Genomic DNA, 24,400 nt, shown 5'->3' with positions numbered 1-24,400 from the left:
AGATGAAGGAAATCTAAGTTTAGCCGTTGTTACTTTTTTTTTTTCCTTTCCCAAATCTTATCATTTTCTATTAAATTCCCTCGTGTCTGGCTGCCGTTATATTAAAATTCATGTTCCCTGTAATTATTAAATAAAAAGGTAAATAGAGATGCAGTTTCAGCAGGGATGTGACCTTCTCAGCTCATTTGATTTTAGGGAAGGGTGTCTTTGATAAACAGGGAACAAAGATTACAATATGTTCTGAAATCTCTTTAGACTGTGTATTTATTTGGAAGATTTTGCACCTGGATAGGCTTTAAGCAGAGATGTCAGTCTCGCTCGCGCTATTGCTGTCTTTGTTATGTGACTGAGACTGCTGAGAGCTTGAGTTTACTGTTTTATCCCGCAGAGCTTGCATTCTACAACATAAGAAAAGCATATATCTGCCTTTAAACAGCATGCCAGGAAATGGTAATTGCTAAGCGGTTCCTATGTAACCCTATATACTCACTCCATGAGACTGATCAAAGTAGATAGATGGTTGGCTGCCATGTGTAGATGGACCCGTAGTGCATAAAGTTAAATGTTTCTTTTTTATTTTTAGCTTTAAATGAACCAACAATTGATTATGGATTCCAGAGGCTTCAAAAAGTAATTCCAAGACATCCTGGGGACCCAGAGCGGTTGGCAAAGGTAAGACCAAAGCCCCAGTTAGGGTAGGGCGTGCTAGTTTCACATAGGGCAACCATATTATAACTTGAAGTATAGAATTTAAACCAAACATGGCTGATACAACATATGAATTACAGAGGTTGTTTTCAGGTTTTTAGTTCAAACCCCTACTGCAGGTCCAACATTTGGTCCCCTTAACTCATAATATGGATACAGATACAATAACTTGTTCATGAGATCTTCTCCTAAATCTCTCCATAGATCTGACTGTTTTAGGTTCTTTAGAGTAGAGTTACATTTATAACAGGGACTTTTATGGGCTGTTACCTGGTCAGGACCATGGGCAACCTCTGTACAGTCTTGCTTACTGATGGGTAGACCGTATAGGGAAGAATAACATGTTTATACTTTTCTGTAGGAAATGTTATTGAAACGGGCAGCAGATTTGGTGGAGGCGCTCTATGGAACCCCACACAATAATCAGGTATATATTTTTTTTTATAAAACTGTGTGATTGGAACTGGATGCAGTAATTGTGTATTATGTGCAGATGGCTATAAATGGTCCCTTTCCTCTTCTGTACAGGACATTATTCTGAAGAGGGCAGCTGATATTGCGGAGGCTCTGTACAGTGTTCCTCGGAATCACAATCAAATTCCTGCACTTTCCAGCTCACCAGTGCACAGTGGCATGATGGGGATTAACTCGTATGGGGGACAGCTTGGCGTCAGCATATCAGAGTCACAGGCTAATAACCAGGGTGAGCAGAGCCAACTTGCCCAGTTGCTACCTCCTTTCTTCTCTGTCAGAATCTTGATCTGATCTCTGCTGCTCCTGTAATATAAATGACACCTGGTGTTCCTGGTTTCTCTTCAGGTTACATCCGGAACACAAGCAGTATCTCTCCACGAGGATATTCCAGCAGTTCAACCCCACAGCAGTCTAATTACAGCACCCCCAGCAACAGCATGAATGGCTACAGCAACGTCCCCATGTCTAATCTTGGAGTGCCTGGGTCCCCGGGATTCATCAACGGCTCCCCCACCACCTCTCCCTATGGCAGTAAGTAGCCTGTACTCTGCACACACTGACTAGCTATTTCCAGAAGGCAGTGCTTATACAATGTAGTTATATTGAGTATTATCATCATTTCATGGCTTGGTAGGAAAGGGGAGGGATAATGACATTAGATCACCTGAACCCTTTACTTGTGAATTTATAAATGTTTTATTTTCTAGTTTCCAGTTTTACCTATAACCATACCTTTTATCAGGTCCACAATGTTGGTATTGACCCAGCTATGTGTTTGTCTTTACTCTGTAGTTATGCCCTCCAGCCCGCCTGTGGGATCATCTGGAAGCTCATCCATTCTGCCTTTTTCCTCCTCCGTCTTCCCGTCCATTAAACAGAAGAGTGCCTTTGCCCCTGTCATACGACCGCAGGGTTCCCCATCTCCAGCCTGCTCCAGCTCCAACTCAAATGGGTTCCGAGGTGAGGCCCTAAGAGGTGCTAGACTAATGAGCCTTCTAGAATAGCCCCAGGAGAGCTACCCTACTCTACCCCTAGAAATGTATTGTGTACTTAAAAATAAAAAAACAGAATAGGATCATTGGGGAGCACTGGCCCCACTGCCTATTTTGCATGGAAAATATTTTTAAATGTAGTTTAAATGCTCTCTGTATATAATAGCAGCATAGAGAGTGGGATTCTAATAGCTACAGATGTGGGTCAGAAATAATGTTCAAGGGCAGTCCTGCCATGATGCAGGGTTCATTCCTCACCCAATGCAGCAACCCCTCTGTGGGAAAGTGGTTTTTTGACAGAGGCCCTGGCAACGCATTCTGAGCATCCACCAACAGCCTCCCAGAAAGGAATCAATGTAGAGTGTAAAGGAAAACTATACCCCCAGAATGAATATTTCCAACAGATAGTTTATATTATGTTGATATTAAGTGACCTATTAAAGAATCTTGCCAAACTGGAATATATATATCAGTAAATATTGCCCTTTTACATGTTTTCTCTTCATCCACCATTTAGTGATGGGCTGGGTGCTCCCTCAGAGATCACATGACCAGAAATAATTGAAGCAAAAGGCAGAACTCTGTCCATTAATTGGCTGACTATGATTTCCCTGCTAACAAGAATGTGTGGCACATAGAGCCGTGTGCACCTAATATATAAATACTCCGTCCCCACATCAAGTGGGACATAGAGAGAGGCAAGCATAGTAAAGAGGCCTTATCCCCTTTGTCTCCCTTATGCCTCCCACTGACTCTATTTGAGCTCCATTGCCCCCACCCTCCATTGGGACACCCAGACCTGTCATAAGAGAGAGGTGACTGTGAAGTCTCAGCAAGGAGCCCAGCGTGAGGTTGGGGGTTCTGCATGGCTGGAGCAGACAAGCGCCACAGACAGGGACCTAACATACTGTATATACTTGTGTGTGTGTGTATAATAATAATATAACCACACGACTCAGAAATAATACTTATTTGTGCTGTAAGGTTACTCAGACGTTAGGAAAATGATTATTATTAATCTCCCTTGCAGTTCAAGTAGCAGTGTCTGTTTCAGGCTATGGTAGGTCACCTTGAGACAGGGAACATTGAGCTTGTTCTTTTTTTATTCAGATGTGATTTTTTTCAGTTACCCTATAACATTCTTCCCATTAACAATTCATTATGTGTTGGGGTGCAAACTCCATTTGTGTCCATTACTGAAGTTTGGGCCCCACAACGATTGCTGTCAGTTTTGGTCATCAGGTCCAGTTTGCTCTGGGGGGGATGCTGGGAGTTGTTGTACAATAAAATCTTGGGGGGGGGGGGGGCACAATTTGCCATTATGATATGTACTGTACATTATAGTGAGGATATAATGATTTCTCTACATTTATAAAGGCGAATACCTTCTGCACCTTTCTGTAACTGCCTTGCTTGCCAGAGATGTGCCATAGAACCCTGGCTGCACCGTACTCTCTCCCATTGTATAGAGAAACCCCTGCCACGTCTACAGCTATACAGCATGCAGGGCTACAGCCGCAGGAAAATGCCACTCCAAATTGGGGGCATCACTTGGCATATTATGTAAATGCCACAGAGAACAGATTTTTACCTTTTCTGCCCCTGCTGTTTCATCCCATATGGCTATGCGAGGGTGAATGAGTATCTTATATATATCGTCTATGCTTATATGAAATCTAGGCATTTTGCAAGGAATTAATTTTGGAGTTTTATTCTCTCTCTATATATATATGCATAGGCTGACAGTGTTTTTGAGGGCAGGCTTCCCCCTGGCAGTGAAGCGGTTACACTCTGTGACAGTAACCTGAGCAGCGAAGGGGTTTGGGAATATTCGGGGATCTAGTTTCACTCTCAAGCCCAGTCTTTCAGCACTGGGCTCAGCGAGGTCTTCCTCACACCCCAGGGAGCTCGCCTTATCCCCTCACTGCCAGCTAAACTCTGCAGGGCAGAAGGGAAATCAGGAGCCAGGCCGGAAACCAGCCTGTGTTGCACATCAGATAGAGCACAGGCGGCAAATGAATGCATAACATGGGATAGTGTAACAGGCGCGCATAGTTTAGGGCACAATATAACCCAGGAACATTCCTGAATGTACACACATAAAGCTGTATTTATCAAGAGAGGGTCCAAGTGACAAGACTCGCTAGTCCTCTGTTAATCTAGCTATCACTCAAGTATTCATACTTTGGTTGTAAGTTTTTTTTATTTCCCTTCACTGCCCCCTCTATATCATCCTTCAACACCTCCTCCTAATCTTATTTATGGAATGGGAAAGTGTAAGGCTGGGAGGCAGAATAGCGCCGTTTATGTGAGTTTCTAGGCTTAGAAAGCCCACATTGTGCCGGGCAGCCAGACACTTTCCTACAGATGCCTCTGAGAATGGTGGCCTAGCCACCATTAAATAGGGCTCCATGTTGTATATATATATATTTTAGTGCCAAACTAGGGTGATGGTTTATACTATGCACTGATACTCATGGTACTTTATGGTATTTTTGCAGCTATGACAGGCTTGGTGGTGCCCCCCATGTGAAAGAGCGATGGACTCTTATTTTTTCACTGAGGTGCAAGATAAAACTTCAAGTTGTGGCTAAAGTTGGACCTGCCGGCGAGGAGACTTTTCTTTGCTTCTGTCCTTGAAGTGCCACCAGTCCTCGGCGAGGAGAACACAACATGGCATGGAATTCCAACAGAATCCGGACCAGGTGCAAACGAACGGACAGAAAACCTGTACAGAGCTGAGAGTTCAGCAGACGATTCCATGGAATATTTTGGATATTTTCTCTCCTTTGTAGGAAAAAAAAAAAGAACAGTTTCTATTTTCAGCCAAACTTTTCTGATACCGACTTTTACGTTTGTCCAACGAGAAGAAAAACAAAAAACGTTTTTCAATGGAAGCGAAACAGGGTACTGGCAAAGGGAGACTCTGCGTTCTTTATCCGAGAGCATAATCTTCTTCCTTCGCTGTGACGTCTCGACTTAAACACTTACATTTTCTAATGTTTTAATTTGTTTTACATTATTTAAATGAATATACTTGTAACTTATTGTATTTAGAGGTAGGAACAAATCGACTAAATAAAGAGAAGAAATGGGAGACAGAGTCTCGTTCATGCCACTCAGCCAGGGCTCCACTTGCTCTTTTTGTCTGTGAATGCTATGTATGTTTTCATGCTTCTAAACCAGAGACAGCCAACTGACTAGCCCCCAGATGGACTGGAACTACAACTCCCAGAATCCTACTAGCCGCCATAAGCTCTTGGTGGGATTCTGGAAATTGTAGTTCAGCAACATTTCATCCCAGCTGCTCCCCCAATCCTATCAAGAAGCGTTTCCATTGCTGATTTTTAATATAAATTATCGCCTCTTTTTTTCACCTCTTTTTAAGAACTACTATGTTGTGTAAGGTAGATAGAGGAAACAAAAGGCACTTTTTACACAGATGCCTTGAAAATAATAACATATTAAAAAAGACTTGTAATGATGGGTGTAAATTTTGCCCAAGGCCTAAGACCCCATAGCAACCAATCAGAAGCTTGCTTTCAAACAGCAGACCAGGAATTTGGCACTACAAGTTGCAGAGCAAAGAATCAGCAATTTACTGGTCTAATACAGGTATATGGAATATGTTATCCGACACCCATTATCCAGAAAGCTCTGAATTATGGGAAGACCATCTCCAATAGACTCCCTTTTGAAAAAATAATTCAAAATGATTTCTCTGTAATAATAAAACAGGACCTTGTACTTGATCCCAACTAAGATATAATTACCCCTTATTGGGGGCAGAACAGCCCTATTGGGTTTATTTAATGGTTAAATGATTCCCTTTTCTCTGTAATAATAAAACAGTACCTGTACTTGATCCCAACTAATATATAATTACCCCTTATTGGGGGCAGAACAGCCCTATTGGGTTTATTTAATGGTTAAATGATTCCCTTTTCTCTGTAATAATAAAACAGTACCTGTACTTGATCCCAACTAAGATATAATTACCCCTTATTGGGGCAGAACAGCCCTATTGGGTTTATTTAATGGTTAAATGATTCCCTTTTCTCTGTAATAATAAAACAGTACCTGTACTTGATCCCAACTGAGCAATAGGCAAATCAATTCTATTGGGTTAAATTAATTTGTAAATATTTTTTTTTGGTATGGAGATCCAGATTATGAAAAAAAATCCTTTTCCAGAAAACCCCAGGTCCCAAGTTTCTGGAAAATAGGTCCCATACCTGTCCGTGAATGAAATGTATTGGTAGCTATGAGTTACTATACCTGGTTAATACGTTAATATACACATGACACTTATCTGACAAATACAGGAGGAGCAATGGATTATTATCCTTTAGTTATACCGTTCTGACATATTTCCCAGGACTTTAAAGAGATTACATGTTATTCACATCAGTACCTGCCCCACTAGAGCTTACAATCTAATCACATTTACACATTTACACACATTTTGGGCAACTTGTTGATTAAGGTGGATGAGTGCGAGTGTCCGGCAGCTTGACATCTCTATATTAGTGAGCAAAGTGCAGGCAGTGGCTTTAGGCAGGTATTATTTCCACAGGAATCAAGACTTATGGAATTATCCTTATTATAAACATTCTGGGGGTGATTTAATTTGCCCATGGGCAGTAACCCATGGCAACCAAACAAATTGTTGTGTTCATTGTTTACGTACAGATGGCTAAAAAAAAAAAGCCAGCTACTGATTGGTTGCTATGGGTCACTGCCCACGGGCAAATTTGCCCAGTTTTGATAAATGAGCCCCAAATATGTACCTGCCCTGGCAGAAGTCATGTAGGATGGCCCTCTTCCTGCAAGACCATTGCATAATGGCACTGCCTTACTATGAGGGCCCCTTCATTCCCCAAACAAAGCCACATGGAGGTGGTTGGTGAGCTGGAGGTGCTGGTGTGACTGTAGAAGCTATCCCATAATCATTTTATACAATCAAACCCCCATACACAAAGAAGGGTTGAAATTCCTACCAATGCTATTATTGTGGGCCCAGCAGCCTATACACAATATAGTGCCCCCACACCCCCCAACTGGCTGCTGTGTATCTGGTGCAATGGAAGTCTGTGTACCCCACAACCACAATGGTCACATTTACATAACAGAACATTACAATCTCCTGCTAAATACAAATCAGTAAGAATTATATGTTGACACATTTGGTTTAAAAAAGCTTCACTTTAGGTCCATTATGTTGGATAAAAGAGACAAGTATATGCTTATGAGTGGTGTCTTTTGCATTTAATAAATAAATATATAACATACTGTGTGACCAGATTTTTCCTTGTACATACAGGGCCAGATTTGTAAGCCGGGCGCCCCGAGGCCGCCACCTGTCCGTCGCCCCCCACCCCCGCGCACGCAACCCCCCCATGCGCAAACTCACGATCGTGGGTCTTTACAATCGCATACGGAGCAGTGGGGGAGAGGTCCCCATTGCTCTGCATGCAAGAAAAACTTTAATATTTTGGTGCGGCATGCCGCCCCCCCCAATTTGTGCCACCCTAGGCCCGGGCCTTTGTGGCCTTTCCACAAATCCGGGCCTGTGTATATATACGATCCACCAATCACAGTGGGAGCTGGCATGTTGCTTACTTGGCTGAAGCATTCCCTACATACGGCAGTAAAACTCTTACCCCCTGAGTCAGGCAATCTGGCAGCTTCGGCCCACCTTGGGAGGGCAATATTGTACTAAAGCAATCATTTGGCCCTAGGCATATACTTACGACATTTACTTAATGCTTTTCATTTTGCTAAATGTAAAAACTTGAAAAAAAAGGGAGCAAAGGCGATAAATGGGAGAAGCAAAGCCACTCCAAACACCACCCTTCCTCTGTCTCCAGAACCAAAACCTGAAATGAAGAGCAGTTGGGGGCCACCATATTAGGGGGTGTCACATCCTGATCAGGTCGGCCTCAGCTGCCATATTTTACCTTGAAGGCTGTAACGGGATGTGGCGCTGTCAAACATGGTGGCACCAACCCTACTGTGGAACCCCGTGGGGCCGCTTTAGGAAGTCTGGGGAAGCAGATATAGAGGGCAGCCTGTGCAGGGGTATTACCGCAAAACTTTGATGAATGTTAAAAAACAGAAGAAATCTCCAGCCTCCCATTCACTCAGCACTATAACAATGAGCTTGCAGCGCAGAATCAGCACAAACCAATCACAAATGTAATGTACAGAGACAAGCCAGAGGCACCTGGGAATCGGCCTGCCCATTCTAAGAATATTTCCTTCGTTCTCTTAATAGGTATGTAAATATTATGTAAAAACGGGAAAAATGCACCAACGCATATTATATCTTTTTTCCACATGTAAAAAAAAAGTGGAATTTCCCTTTCCCAAATTCAAATCACATGTTCTTAATCAGACTTTACTGAAGATAAATATGAGCTTTGTATGTTATTGATTCCCTAATGACACTGAATGAAACCAGCAGAATCTTATAAATAAACCTTTTGGTCTTGCAGGGTAACGTCCATGGATTTCCATTTAGACAGCAAAGCATGAGGGGTAATTATAGAGTGTGTGCCGGACACGGGAGTGGGGGCTGCCATACAGCTATTACTTAATAGAGGTATTCCGTGTACACAATAGCCATTTTGTAGACTCTATAAATGGAATATTTACATAATCTTTGAACGTGGACTAGACAAGGGCATAAATGATTCCAGCATTTGTGTAAAAAAAACTTGGTAAAATAATAAAGGAGAACTAAAGCTCAACAAAGGATCAGGCGTATGTGATGGATGCCAGTACCAGCCCAAGGCCACCGCAGCCCCTTAGGAGTTAATATCTGCGCTTCTAAAAATGCCCCCAGTAGCTCCTCATATTTTGATTTATTGCTTCTGCTCTGTGCAAGTACTACATGACCTTGGGGACCAATAATATATATAATATAAAATTCACAATATAAGGCTAATTAGTAATTAATTCAGATATATGTGCATTCTGTATCAGAACTGACTAATAATCATCCCTGTAGCATCAGCTTCTATGCCAGATGTACCTTCAATATTTGCCAATATTCTGATTTCCTATGACCCCTAACCTTAGCTCCTCTACAGCAGCCCAGAGCCCACTGAGCATGTGCAGTGCCACTGACACAGTTTGGAATTTGCTAGGGTTCAATTTACCCTAGCAGCTAGACAAGGGTATGAATAAGACACATGATTATATGATTGAATATGATTAAATAGAAATATAAGGAATACAACGTAACAAAAACAAAACTGCAGTTTTACAGAGACATTGTTTACTTGGCAGCTGGGGTCAGTGACTCTTATTTGAAAGCTGAAAGAGGTGGAAGAACAATGTCCTGTCAATGCAATGTATACAGATACACTACACTACATTGCTCTGTTCCTTGCACTGATATGTACGTGCCGGTGCTTTGCCATGAGAAAAAACGTCATTGCCACAGCTGTGTCTTGGTGAACTCAGAGGATATTACTTATGGGAGTGTATCCTAATAGCATCACACAGGGCCTGTAATGAGGCAGAATACAATAAAGTGCTGCCAAAATCTCATTCTGCACTTTAAGCTTCTCGCATAACAAAAGATGCTGGGACTTGAATGAGAACAAATTCAAACCCAAATACAGAATAGAATATATCTTTATTATAATTGTCACATAGTAAACAATGAGATACAGTGTATATAGGCACGTATATGGGATCTGTTATCCTCAAACCCATTATCCAAAATGTCCAAGCAGATGATGCAGCTTTTACACATCCATTCAGGCTGTATGGAGAAGAAGTCCAGTCGGATTTTATAACTTTTCCAACAGATACAGGGAGTAGAAGCCGACCAACCGATTTAACCACAGTTGGATATTTACTTTTTCAGCTAAATCACTCCCTGGCTCTGAAGTGGGACTGTGCAAGCTGGAGCCTTTCAATGTGGCTGCTGTTCAGTTCCCATCATGCTCAGCAGCCCTTGGCTGATGTATGACCAGGCCTGGACTGGCAAATGCCCACAGGGTCTGCAGTAAGATCCCATACACTGTTATTATTTATTGGGCCTGTGGGGGAGGGGGGGGCTGTTGTGGCCTTGACATGCCAGGGCCTATTTTGAATCCCAGTGTGGACCAGTGGAGGACTATGGGAGACTTTGCTCAACACCTGGAGAGATAGCAATATAACTAATTAGTAACTTGCCTTCCCTCTGAGAATATGGACCCTAACGTGCCGGAATTCTCCTAAACGCATTAAGCACCTCGGCAGAATGATTTCCATGCAAATGCAAAACATAATATATTAACATGCAGAGTCAGTATCCATATGCAAAAGGAGGCAAATGTCTTCAGAAAAAATATGCAACTATCCATATGCATCTATATTTATAGACATGGGTATGTAAATAGAGAGCGCTGTATATTTATATATGCATGACCCTGTATAATTTTATCCTTTCACCTCCTGTTTAGATCCTTAGTGCAGCCTTCATTGCAGCTCCTCTGAGTAAAGACGTATCCCATTACATGGGCAAAGATGTCCGTCAGCACCCAGGCACAGACAGCTATGGCGCAGGGGAACTGAACACACAAACACAAAGCCAGAGGGACATATTGGCCAGACACTGACACATTCACAATATGAGTTACATCTGTATGTATACTGTCCATATAAATACATATAGACAGGTATGGGATTCATTATCTGGAATACCCTTATCCAGAAAGCTCTGGTATATGGGAATACTATTTCCCATAGAGACATACTTAAATTTCTTCATATATATATATATGTATGTACTGTATGTATGTATAACTTTATTTATAAAGCGCCACTAGGGTACGCAGCACTGTACAATCTTACAGAATACAAAATTACACACAGGGAGGACAAGTGTTATAATAAATACAATAAATAAGTATAAATACACAGGGAGTAAGTGCCATGTGGTATGAGGCACAGTAGGAAGGAGGTCCCTGCCCCGTAGAGCTTACAATCTGGTTGGGTAACATACAGGCACAAATTGGAAGGTAAGAGTACACTAGGTCATGTTTTAGTGCTCCAGATATACAGTATATATTGTCTGGCTGTTTTACATTCTCTGCACTTCTAGTTTCAACTCCTGAAACAATATAGCGGAAGGCAGCTGACTGATGGAAACTGGACTTCTTGTTTCTAAACGAAGACCCAGAGAACAGAAAGGCATAAATAAACAATGCTTTCAATAGCATTTAATTGTTAAGAATTCTGGAAAACGGGTGATGCTTTTATCAACTATTAGAATGAAAAAATCAAAGGATAACGTTGCCATTTTCCATAGCCAGTTTTCTATGGTTTTCATTAGCTCAGACAGGCAATCAGTTTGAAGAGAAAATGGCACATTGAAAAGGTATCTATGCGGGGAAAAAAGTACAAGGAACACTATTTTTTTCTGCTGTTTCCCCCAAAATAAACTCAGTGTCCCAAATGCTGGATACAGTTATTCTACATAAAAAATGTACTTTTTACTTTATGGAACATAAAGTAAAATAGACCAAATATGGCAGAAGATAACAACATTATTTTTTTCTTCCTGAGGCTAAAATGTACCCAAGTGGCAGTTAAATATAGTGCTACATTCTTGGGCAACTTGGGCAGTGTCAATCAATGAGAAAAACTATTACAGGTATGGGATCTGTTATCCAGAATGCTCGGGACCTGGGGTCTTCCAGATAAGGGATCTTTCCGTAGTTTGCATCTCCATGCTTTAAGTTTACTAAAAACTAATTTAGACATTAAATAAACCCAATAGGATTGTTTAAATACTACAAAGAAAAAGGAAATCATTTCTAAAAATTAGAATCATTTCTTTAAAATGGAGTCTATGAGAGATAGCCTTTCCGTAATTCGGAACTTTCTGGATAACGGGTTCCGGATAAGGGATCCTATACCTGTACATGTTATACAAAGGGGCTTAATTACTGTATTAAGGGTCAAGACAAGTAATGTACAGTTAAATCCTGACTAAAAATCTTGGTTTCCATTCAGTTCAAGATTTTTTAGTTCGTTACCAATTTTTTCTCTTTTCAAATAAAACACCGAGAAGCTTAAACCTGCCCAGGGTTGCTCAAAGCAACAGGCACATCAGTGTTTGAATGGAAATCTACCATTCCAGTAACTTAAAAATTCTCTTCAGTTCTCCAGAATTTTCAGTTTGCTTTATTATTAAAGTCCATAGAAACCTTGTGCAATTCTGCAAAAAATGTCCCCAAAATGTTCCCCAAAAAAGGGGAAAAATCATTAAATGCTTTTAAATTTACATCTATATTTCTCCCAGAATAAGCACATTCCCATGCATCTGGCTTGACCCTGTCCTGTTTTAACAGATGGTCCCACACAATATGCCTGCTACCCAGATATAGTCTGTTATAGGGGGTTCTATGCCCATTTTATACCATTCCACATAAAAGACACCCCTTTTGTGCTACGGGCATGTCAGTTCCAAACTAATAGAAATGTAAAGGTTGGCAGAGGCTGCAGCTCTCCCACTATCACTAACAATATGGCCATGACCCCAGTGTTACCAGAAACTGACTTCACAGCAAAATGTGCCTAAAATGTGTATTTAGTCGTGATACAATTTGCCCCTTGTTCCGTGAGCAGTAAATCTGCCGAGCAGTTAAGGTAAAAGGGTTTAAAGTAAGTCATCATATGTTTTATTATTGCACCTGATCGTATCACCCGTTTCTTTGACTGATTGGGAATATGGGAATATGCAAATGGTTCAATTGGTTTTCCTTATTCATACATCTGGATTAATTAGTATCAGCTATAGGTTTTATCCTCTCCCATCTGGAATAGTGCAACACCCTATGTACTGGCCTCCCCTGCTCATGTTTCCCCTCTACAATCTGTCCTTAATTTGGCTGCCAAAATTATCAACTTCTCTTCAAGAAAATCCCCTTTTCACACCCTTCTAAACTCCCTCTCCTGGCTTCCGATCAAACCACATCTCATTGCAAAAATTCCTCCCTGTCACTTCCAATGATCTTCATCCCTGTTCTCTATGTTCCATCTGATCTGAGATCCCCAGCTAGGAGCCTGAATGTCCCTTTTCCTTGGGCAAAATGCTGTTTGTCTTTCTGTCTTTTCAGTGAGGGCCCCTGGGGAAAGATTTGGCTCCCCAAGTAAAGAAGAAAAACTATATGGATTTTCATATTGTATTGTGTAAAATGATATCTCTTCATTTGCATTTGCGGGAGGCCCAGAGGCACATTAGCTTTCTTTCAAGGGTGATACAATGAGTTCATATGGATTTTTAAATGACAGATGTTTGTTTATTTTTGATCAGACCTACAAGTATATATAAGGCTCTGGTACCCAAGATGCAAACAATGAGGATAGCCATGGGTAAGCCTTCAGGAACCAACTGAGCTCATGTGTTTCTAGGGGAGAGCCAGCATGGCCTTATGGTGGCCATGGTGGCAAATTTAAGCTGCTGATTCGAGTCCTTCAGACCGATTCAGCAGCTTATCTGCAAATGTTTGGGCCCCTCATAGGCCTTCCCAGGGGCGGGCCAAGCCGACCGGGCGCTCCTAGGCAACCGGGTCGGCCACCTCGCCCCTGCACCTTCCGCACCCCCTCGCGTTTCAGCGCGCATGCGCAGTTCTGGGGGAGGGGGAGGCGGTGGCTACGCGATAGTTCATTGCCCCCACCGCGTATTGACAAGCGGCGGGGGCAATGAAAAAGGAGCTAGGGGTAGGCAGGAGAGGTTCCTGCCTGGCGCCCCCCAGTGTTTGCGCCCTAGGCAGCTGCCTCTTCTGCCTACCCCTAGTTCCGGCCCTGGGCCTTCCTGATCAATATCTGTCTGAAAATCGGCCAGGTGTCTATCGGGCAGTTTTGATTTTCCTGTCGAATAGGGGACTGCAGCAGCTCATTGATGCGGCCCTCGGTCTATACCCGTTGTTGTAATTTGATTGTTTGGGTCTAGGGCTAAACAATTGAATTAGACCATTATCGACCACTTTAGGTGGGCATATTAGGAGAAGATCTGCTTGTTTGGCGACCTTGCCAAACGAGTGGATATTAATGTGTATGGCCACCCGTATTCAGTGGACCCCCTTACATAACCTTTACCCAATCCACTATAACTGGCCACTTAAACCCATAGCCCACACCATGGAGAGAGACAGCAATAAGCCCCAAAGACTCACAAGTGAATCAACCCAAACCAACATGCCACCTTCCTAAAACCCTACCTGCACTTTGGCATTCTCACAGGTGCCCAATCATTTGCAGGACTCTAAAGGTGAGCTTGCTGGCCCATGTATAAAGCTAAAACCATCTCCAACTTGGTCAGATATTCAGGAAAGTTAGAAAATTTCACCAGGGGAGGACTGCACTGGCTTGGCGATGAGGTCTATATGGAGCACCTTATACAATCCAATTTACTGGCCGGCCAAGTGAGTAAATCTGCCTGATTATGGCCTGCTTAAGAACCACAGGAAACAAGATGAAGTGACTGTCCAGCTTCTACCGTCATAATGTGCACAGAACTGATTTTGTGTTTGACCACATATTGAATAAACCTCTGAGTGGCGTCATAAAACCACCAGACCAATAAATATCCCTTTATATGGAATGTATCCCCACTTCCTGTCTAATTACATGGATCAAAACTGACATTAAATAAAAACATGTCTTATTCCATATATCATAATCCAAACAATACAGATCACAGACTTCAATAAGCAGCAATATTACAGTACAGGTATGGGACTTGTTTTCCAGAATGCTCCGGACCTGGGGGTTCTCCGGATAAGGGATTTCTGTTATTTGGATCTGTCATTTAAACATTAAATAAACCCAATAGGATTATTTTGCCCCCAATAAGGTTAAATTATATCTTAGATGGATAGATATCTTAATTATATCTTAGAAGTACAAGGTACTGCTTTATTATTACAAGGAAATCGTTTTTAAGTAATGGAATCATTTGATTAAAATGGTGTCTATAGGAGGTGGCTTCCCATAATTCAGAACTTTCTGGATAACGGGTTTCCGGATAATGGGACCTATCCTTGTATCGCCCCTTTCCCCTCATCCTCCACCTCTTACGAATATTATCCAAACGCTTTGTAACAATGTAAATAATGAGAAGTGACTTGAACGTCAATAGGCAGGACACGGGGTTATACACTCCCGCTGAATATGGGAAATACAGTAAATTTAAGTACCCAAACACATCATCTCAAATGTTAAAGGGGATGTTAGCCTACTTGATGACTTCATTGTGGAAAACAAATCCATCATTGATATTATTAATATTATCATTCTTCATTTGCCGCAGCCTCAGGGCCTGACGCTACTATGGCGATTCCTGTTACAGCCCAGTCCGACTGGTCCTGCCCCACTGATACTATCAAGCCACACTCCTAAAGTGCTCCTTTACCTTCTTATAAGGCAGCGGTTGTTGGACTTTTTTTAGTTCAAGGTCCATCTATTGTTTATGATGCGCATTAGCATCACAAGGTTAAAGATATAGGAAAACATTGATCATTCATTCGGCCATAGCACCAAGAATATCTGGAGCAAAAAACACCTAAAAGCTACTTAATTCTAATTAATCCTCAATCTGGAGTTTCTGGTGTATCTAGGAGAGCAAATTGGGAGTTTTCCCAAATCTTACCCTAACTGGCCTTCAGGCTGCCCCCCCCCCAACTCCTACACAACCCACCCCCCAGGAAAAACAGACCCTCACTTTGAAAGCCACTGTTGCAAAGTGACTATAACACAATAGGAAGGCTACAGGGAGTACAAGGAAATGTATGGCCACCCATTAAGCAAGAGAAAGGCTGTTTAGAGGATATAATATTCAAACAGAGTTGATTGTAAGCTAGTATGAATGGGTCACTTTATGCCACACACAATATTATTGCAATTTATCCAACAGCTTATGAAACGAAGTCTCTTCCATTCTCTTTCTGTCACTGCCAGGAGAAATGATATCGGCAGCCCCGGCAGGTGAAGGGTTACACAGCAGTGCTGGAGTGATGACATGGCCCATAATATCTATAAGCTCCTTGAAATGACGGGGGAGCAGCTCATGTAGAGGTGTCATGGGACCCTGTGCTCTGAACTCCACAAATATTTCATCACCTGCATAAGGACCAGGCGGCCAAATCAATACTGTGTGAGAGAGGCTGTATCGATCTGAGAGTGTTTGCTGAAATATTCATGGTAAATGAGAGCGTGTGTGTTCGTGTGTGCGCTAGGGGCTCAGGGTAGCAAATGCCTTGTGTGGATGTGACCCTGTTGTATAGGAACATGGATTTGTATACAAAAGTGTGCACTCTGCATACATCTCCTCTCAGATGAACCTTAGAATAAGTGTTTGTTACCTGCAGAGGAGCAAATATCCTGAGCTGAGCTTCAATGAAAGTTTTAATGAATATCATAGAGCCTGGTATCAGATAAACCCCAGTATTCATTCCCATATATGTTCCACACAGTCTGGGAAAAGGATCTAAAGCCAGACATTACTATATTATGTGTATAGGATACCTTAGGAAACAAGCTTTAAAAGCAACCTGTGGATAACCTTATGGAATTTATATATTTTTTTTCATTTGGTGGGTATATTTATGTTTAGTTAAATAAGCACTGTCCTATCACTAATGGGTGGGAGGACCTACTGGTAAATAAAGCATTAGAGAGATTATTATATGTTCCCCTTATATATTTATACATAGTTATCATATCTCCCCTTAAGTGCCTCTTCTCCAGTGTAAACAACCCCAACTTGGCCAGTCTGTCTTCATAACTGAGACTTTCCATACCCTTTGCAAGATTAGCTGCCCTTTTTTGGACTCTTTAATTCCATAATAACCAGTTTGAGCACTGGAGGCCAGAACTGAATGGCATAACCTTATGGAACTTATATGTATTTTTAACATTTTGGTATGTATATTTATGGTCAGTTAAACAAGCCCTGTCCTATCTCTAATGGGTGCCCTTGTGTCTGCTGAAATGAACTACTGGTAAATAAAGCATTCGAGAGATTATTATATGTTTCCCATATATATGTATGTATATAGTTATCATATCATAGAAAGTGTAAACAAATCCTAACTTGGCCAGTCTGTCTTCATAACTGAGACTTTCCATACCCGTTACCGGATTAGTTGCCCTTTTTTGGACTCTCTCTAATTCCATAATATCCTGTTTGAGCACTGGAGGCCAAAACTGAATGGCATAACCTTATGGAACTTATATGTATTTTTACATTTGGTGGGTATATTTATGGTCAGTTAAACAAGCACTGTCCTATCACTAAGCATTAGCCGGAAAGCCATAGAGCAATTACCCGCTGCACTCCTGTGATGTGTGTATAGGGACTGGGGTTATTAGGAGCGAGGCGCTGCGACTGTGGCTGATGGATTGATTGTGAGCGCAGAGGGCATCAGGATTTCTCGTGTTACTCACAATTAGGTACCTGCCTGCAGGTCTTTAAAGCCCTCGGCTGCAGCGCTCTATAAATATTTCACAGTAGCTGGCCTCTTGTTAATGCCTAGTCTGTCAATATGCTGAGAGACCACATACATGGATGGCTTTGTTTTACTGATATGACACATAGAGGGATATTTATAAAGCGGTGTAAAAAAAATGACATGCAGTGTTACAACACAATTACAAGGCGTGTAAAATGACGCGGGTATATAACATCAAATGGTTTTATGCAAATCAGCAACTGAAGCAATTGGCGTTGAGTCCTGACGCTTTTTGAACAATTTTTTATGCCCCTTGTTACTCCACAAATTCTTCTCTGCATGAAATTGTCCCATATGTATTAGTATGCTGCCTTCATCTCACATTTTTTCCTGCTGCAAAAATCTCAGCAATAATAATAGGCCTGCTAGGCCAGGGAAACCATTTAGCACTGAGTTGTTTGCAGCAGGAGAAAACGTTAGCTTGGGGAACTGACAAATGATACAGATGTTTTCAAATAACAAATTTTTTCACCTTATTGCTGCCTTGCAGAACTGGTGTCCCAGGTTCAGTTTCAGCCAGGGCACTATGTACAAAGGGTATAATACAGGTACAAGTGCTCCCTGTGCTTGCATGCATGTACTACCACACACCAAAAACACCCTGTACAGGCAGATTAAATGGCTCCTAATAAAAATAACCCAGTATTCCCTCACTTGCTAAAAAGCCATCCAGCCCCTTCTTAAAGTTATATAATGTATCAGCCAGCACGACTGATTCGGGGAGGGAATTCCACAACTTCATAGGTTTTACTGTATAAAACCCTTTCCGAATATTTAGATGGAACCTCCTTTCTTCTAATCGGAGTGGGTGCCCTCGTGTCCGTTGGAAGGACCTACTGGTAAATAAAGTGTTAGAGAGGTTATTATATGATCCCCTTATATATTTATACATAGTTATCATTTCATCCTTAAAGTGTAAACTTTAACTTGGCCAGTTTGTCTTCATATCTGAGACTTTCCATACCCTTTACCAGATTAACTGCCCTTTTTTGGACTCTTTCTAATTCCATAAAATCCTATTTGAGCACTGGAGACCAAAACTACACGGCATATTCTAGATGTGGCCTTACTGGCACTCTGTAAAGTGAAAGAATGACCCTCCCCAGAGCTGGGGCTTGTATTATTATTATTATTATGATTAATGAAACCTGAAAACAAGCCTAGAGCATCTCTAAAACCAGCCAGCGATAACCAACGTCATTTTGACAAGAGCTACACTATTAGTTACAAACCCTTTCCATGTGTACCTAATGTGTCATTGTTTCCATGTAGGAGTAATTATCTGTGCTCTACCCATGGAAACCGGCTTTTGTTAAATGCCTCTGTGGCTGCACCTTGGGGTTTAACCACAAACTGTCCAGATAATATTTGCCTTTATTATAATTCTTCTTTTCAGATAAAAGGCAGCTCCATCTGTTCTCCTCACTTCTTTCTGACAACCATGTTTGTATCAACTAAAGTTTCCATATTTTCCAGTTGTCCCGGGCCCGGTGGGTTTTGGGTTGTAAATGTGGCCCGGCCCTGCTGAACCCATTCAGCTGTCAGTTAGCTGTAGACTCTGGTGTGGCTGGAGTCCCACTTTTCACTGCACAGCTCTCCATACTGCTCCTCTTCCACAAAAGTTAAGTCCCCATAAAGCTGCACAGGGATTGGATAGCTGGAGGGGAAGTTTGAACTTCACCCATCCAATCCCTGTGCAGCTACACAGAGACCTAACTCCTGTGTAAAAGGAAAAGTACAGAGTACTGTATAGGAAAAAAAAAAGATGCAGGGACCCCAGCCCAGCTATTATCTACCCAAATTCTGCCCTGGCCCCTGCCCAAACTCTACCCGATCCATTTACTAAAAAGCCATGCCCCTGTCACAGCAGTTTGGGGCCCCTGCTTTAACTAGGCCCCTGACAATGTTCCTGCATATTGTCCACAATGGGGACCCTTGGTTGGTCTTATTTATCTGAACAACAAGGGAAGTTATGATTTTAACATTTTGTGTTTTTCTCTTCATTTTCATTATTTTCTGCTACCTTTCTACCAGAGCAGTGGTGGTAAGCCTTGTGCTAACAAGAAATGGTATTTTATATTGTTCCATGAGTGCCGCACAGGTCTGAAGTGCACTAACATGTTGCATGTACATTACATGGCATTAATGCAGATATGACTTAGTTTGGCTTACGCTATACGTACCCTGGGCATATTGCAAGTACACCTATTGCCCCAGTATGGCTGGACACCAATGTATTTTTTTTTTTTAGGACCAGTGGGAGGGAGGCCCGGATAATATTTGTTGTACGGGGCCGCTTGATTTGTTATGGCAGCCCTGTGTGCAACCAGTAAGAAACATGTGTATCAATGTTATGCAGGTGCAACAAGACCTATATGTACAATGACAAGTAGGTACAACCAGAGCTATTCATGTACAGGTATAGAATCCGTTATCCAGAAAGCTTCAAATTATGGAAAAGTCATCTCCCTAATCAAATAATTTAAAATACCTAAAAATGATTTCCATTGTACCTTCTACTTTTTCTGAACTAAGCTATAATTAATCCTTATTCGAGACCAAGCAATCTTATTGGGTTTATTTAAAGTTTCAGTTATTTTTTAGTAGATTCAAGGTATGGAGATGCAAATTATGGAAAGATCCCTTATCTGGAAACCCCAGGTCCCGAGCATTCTGTACCTGTATAACCAGTGGAATTTTGTTTAGTGCATGGCGTCATGGAAGTGGAACCAGTGACAGAAATAGAGTATACAACCAATGTCATATAGGTATAAACAATAGAAAGACAGGTAATTAGTTTTTATACATATGCAGTTTAGGGCACATGATAGGCACAATTGGCACATCAATAAGCACATGTTACTGTTTTTTTGAGATGTATTATCTTAAAATAAACTATTTTTATCTGCATCACTTTGGTTTTGATGGTCCAGGCTTGTTCCAGCCTTCCTAATCATTAATTAAAGTACCGGTTGCCTAACTTGCCTTTATCAATATCAGCGGTTGTGCCTTCATATCATTAGTTGTAAATGTATATTTTTGGTCCTTGTCACTGTAGGCTTGTACATATACAGCATTTCACTATATATATGATTCCTAAGATATGGGGCTTGGCTACGCTAGGGGAGCTTAGAGAAGTGGCGAGGGGGCTCAGCCTAAATGCCAGTTAGGGTTATAATTGGGGAGAATACCTCTTTGGCCTGAAAACCCAGTTATCAATAAGGGAGAGATTTAGGGTGAATCCATGTTTGCTATATTAGATATAATTATGGAACTATGACTGAATCCCTTATACTCTGATATTTTCCAGTATCTGTAAAGTTGTTATTAGCTAAAGAGGCCAAAGGTTGGAAAGTCCAGGGAGCATAACTGAAAAAGTCCAACAACTACTGCTTTCGACTTATCACTACTAAATACTGTACATGACCTGGATGAACGAAAACCTTCATAGAAGTAGATGTCAATGTCTGTCTGAATGTGTTGCTAATTTGGACACCCTCATTTGGAATATGATTTTCCCTTCCCACCCCAAGGATTGTACAGGGATTAAAAACACAGCGAGACAGCTTCAGGCATACTGTATATAATCTCAGGGCATCAGAGTATCAAGGGCTAAAGTGGCTGACCTACAGTAAGACCAGCTGGGCTCACAGACACAACCATGGGGTTCCTATGGTGCTCATTCAAAAGAGCAAGATTCCCTTGGACAACCACTTATCACATTTAGGCCTGGGCGCTCAGCGCTGCAGGCTTAAGAGGCAGTGAATTAGTTAATGCAGTCTTTCCACACTACAGTGAGAAGTTACAGGAATAATGCAGCTTCAGGGGACAGTCAAACAGGCCCCCCGGGAAGCACTTTACCTCCGCTGATTAGTTTTCGGCAAACTGTTTTGAAAGGCACTGGAGATGTGATACAATTAGAGAAGGCTCCTCTGGGGAGCTGCTCGCTCACAAACATATCGGCTTCTCACACAAGGAGCTTTGATGTCCCACTGCGTGTTTGTCACTTTAGAGTCACATTTCCAATGCTCTGAGCCAGAGCTTTATGTAAGGGAGAGAGCAGAGGAAGGCCCAAGGCCAAACAGATCATTGGGGGCTCCCAGCCTGTGGCATATAGCAAATGGGGTCCCAAGCATGGTGCTATATATATAGGCATCTCCTGGATATTGGGGATAGTGGCTCTTGGCTTCCTGGACATGTATTGTTTCATTAAGCTTATATATGGCTGATGCCCCCTGTGCAGCGCTGCTGATTATACTGATGCTTTATAAATAAAAGATAATTAGGCACATGGGAGATACAAATGAATGCACATACAGTACACCAGGAACACTCAGAACGCAACTGTCACCAGGCCATGCTCATAAGAACTTTAGCTTCTAGAGCAGAGATCAACAAATATGGGGTCTTTGCATTTGATTAACCTACACATAGCCAAGGAATGCTGGGAGATGTAGTTCAGCAAGGGAGCGAGCAACACAGATCCTTTGAAACTGGAGATCCCTACAGCTCCCTAGGGCAACTCTCAGCATGCTTTATCAGGAAATAAATCCATTTTCATGGCATGAAATCCTCATGAAGAAGTGCTAGTGCCTTTATGGGAATATTGCACATATTCATGCCATTTATTAAAGATACCTACCTCTAATCATGATCCTTGCACCTCCATGTAGTTGAGCAAATTGTGCCTTTACCTTTCAATAGCCTTTTAATATGTTGTAGATAAAGAGTGCTATTCCGAAGCAATTTGAACGATCATTTTTTATTATTTGCGTTTTTTTAATCATTTAGCTTTATATTCAGCAACTCTCCAGTTTGGAACATTAGAGTATAGATAAGTAATAAAAAGTAACAATAACAATGAAACTGTAGCCTCATAGAGCAATATTATTTTGCTGCCGGGGTCAGTGACCCCCTGGAAAGAGTCAGAAAAAGTAAAATTATAAAAAGTAAAAAATGAAGACCAATTGAAAAGTTGCTAAGAACCGGCCATTTTATAACATACTAAAGTTAACTTAATGGTGAACCATCCCTTTAAAATCCACCGATGTTTTTAAAATAGATATTCATATATTAGAAAGTTGCTTAGAATGACATTTTATTTCACCGAGCCAACTTTTATTTTGTGGTTTACTTTGCCTTTGATATCTTGTGGGTAAAACAAATACAGTATCTACACTTTCCAACACTACCAACATCATCTGAGCTGATGCATTTACTTGTCTAATAATGTACCTTGGATGAAATAAATGAAGATATACATGTCACTAACCAATCTGTCTGTTGTATGCATATTACAGGTATGGGACCTGTTATCCAGAATGCTCGGGACCTGTGGTTTTCCGGATAAGGGATCTTTCCGTAATTTGGATCTCCATAACTTAAGTCTGCAAAAAATCATTTAAATATTGAATAAACCCAATAGGGTTGTTTTGGCTCCAATAAGGATTAATTATATCTTAGTTGGGATCAATTATAAGGTACTGTTTTATTATTACAGAGAAAAAGGAAATCATTTTTACAAATTAGAGTTATTTCTTTATAATGGAGTCTATGGGAGATGGACTTTCCGTAATTCGGAACTTTCTGGATAACGGGTTTCCGGATAAGGGATCCCATACCTGTACTACAGGAACAGGAATCTTTCAACACTACAGTTGTTTCAAAACTACAGCTCCCAGCACCCCTCCCAGTGCAGCTGGAGCACCAATGGCTGCCTCAGCATGGATTGAGCCTTTATTTAAGCACAAACTGGCACATTCCCCAGTTGTGAGATGGAGGAGGGAGTGCTGGGCACGTAGGAAATATATTCATACACTGAACCAACATGTTGCACTCACACGCCTAAGGCAAGTTTTTCTTCTCCCCCCCTTGTTACTGTGCCATATATTTCAGCTATATTTATTTCTGCTAGTAATAGGTGCCCGCACATATAAAATGTCTTCATCTGCTGCTACATGAGCCACGTGGTGCTACTGGATTTTAGAAAGCGCTAAAAGCAGTAGGTGCTATGGGAAAATAACCTCCATAAGTTCCCAAATTCTCTAGCCCGAAGCGTATTTGAGACTGTAAGGGCCTAAGGGGGCACAGCCTGGCTGCTCCCACCAAATAAACCTATTCAGAGTACTAGGTTTCCAATGATGACCCCAGAATGTTTTCCTTGCCCCTGGGTCTGCCCTACACCCCCCCTCTCGTTAGTGGCACCATTCAATCAGACCCTGCTGAACTGACGAGTGAAAGGATTGGAGGTGCCAGGGGAGTCTGAGCTCTCAGACCAGGAAATGTGACTGATGCAGATCAAACAGCATGTGTATGGGGCCCATAAACAAGGCCGCTGAGCGACAGATCCTCTCACCACCTCTCTTTGAAGTCCCACACGTTGGGGTCCCAGCTTAACCCTAAAAGGCCCTCGCAGACATTACATTCTGGCGGCTGCATAACTCCTTAAGTGCCAATTACAATCTAAAATTTGATGGGAAAATGTAACTAAACAATTTATTGTTTAAACACATTTTTCGTTCAACTCACATGTACCAATGCTCATTGGCCGGTAAAAGAAAATGGAACCTATACTGCTATGGAACTGAATGCCTACTATGTCATGTTACTGTCTTAGCGAAAAATAGAACTATGCCCGTTCATTGGCTGATGGGGCCTAGCATGTATGTGTGCCTTGGCTTGTTTGTGTGCACTGTGAATCCTATGATCCCA

General features: G+C 41.6%; 1 protein-coding gene across 4 annotated transcripts in view; it reads left to right on the top strand.

The window, feature by feature from the left end:
• ebf2 (EBF transcription factor 2) overlaps nucleotides 1-5,296 on the top strand; it is a 51,579-nt gene extending 46,283 nt beyond the window's left edge. The window contains exons 11-16 of one of the 4 annotated variants that reach the window (XM_012958768.3): nucleotides 584-672; nucleotides 1,070-1,135; nucleotides 1,237-1,411; nucleotides 1,528-1,713; nucleotides 1,975-2,142; nucleotides 4,676-5,296. In XM_012958768.3, the coding sequence (XP_012814222.1) occupies nucleotides 584-672; nucleotides 1,070-1,135; nucleotides 1,237-1,411; nucleotides 1,528-1,713; nucleotides 1,975-2,142; nucleotides 4,676-4,707 (716 nt within the window). In that variant the 3' untranslated portion in view covers nucleotides 4,708-5,296. 4 annotated transcript variants of the gene reach the window in all.
• The last annotated feature ends 19,104 nt before the right edge of the window (nucleotides 5,297-24,400 follow it).

The sequence above is a fragment of the Xenopus tropicalis genome, chromosome 3 (genome assembly GCF_000004195.4).
Source record: "Xenopus tropicalis strain Nigerian chromosome 3, UCB_Xtro_10.0, whole genome shotgun sequence".
NCBI classification, from domain to species: Eukaryota; Metazoa; Chordata; class Amphibia; order Anura; family Pipidae; genus Xenopus; species Xenopus tropicalis.
The sequence above is the reverse complement of the archived record's forward strand: the minus strand, read 5'-3'. Positions and strand labels throughout refer to the sequence as shown.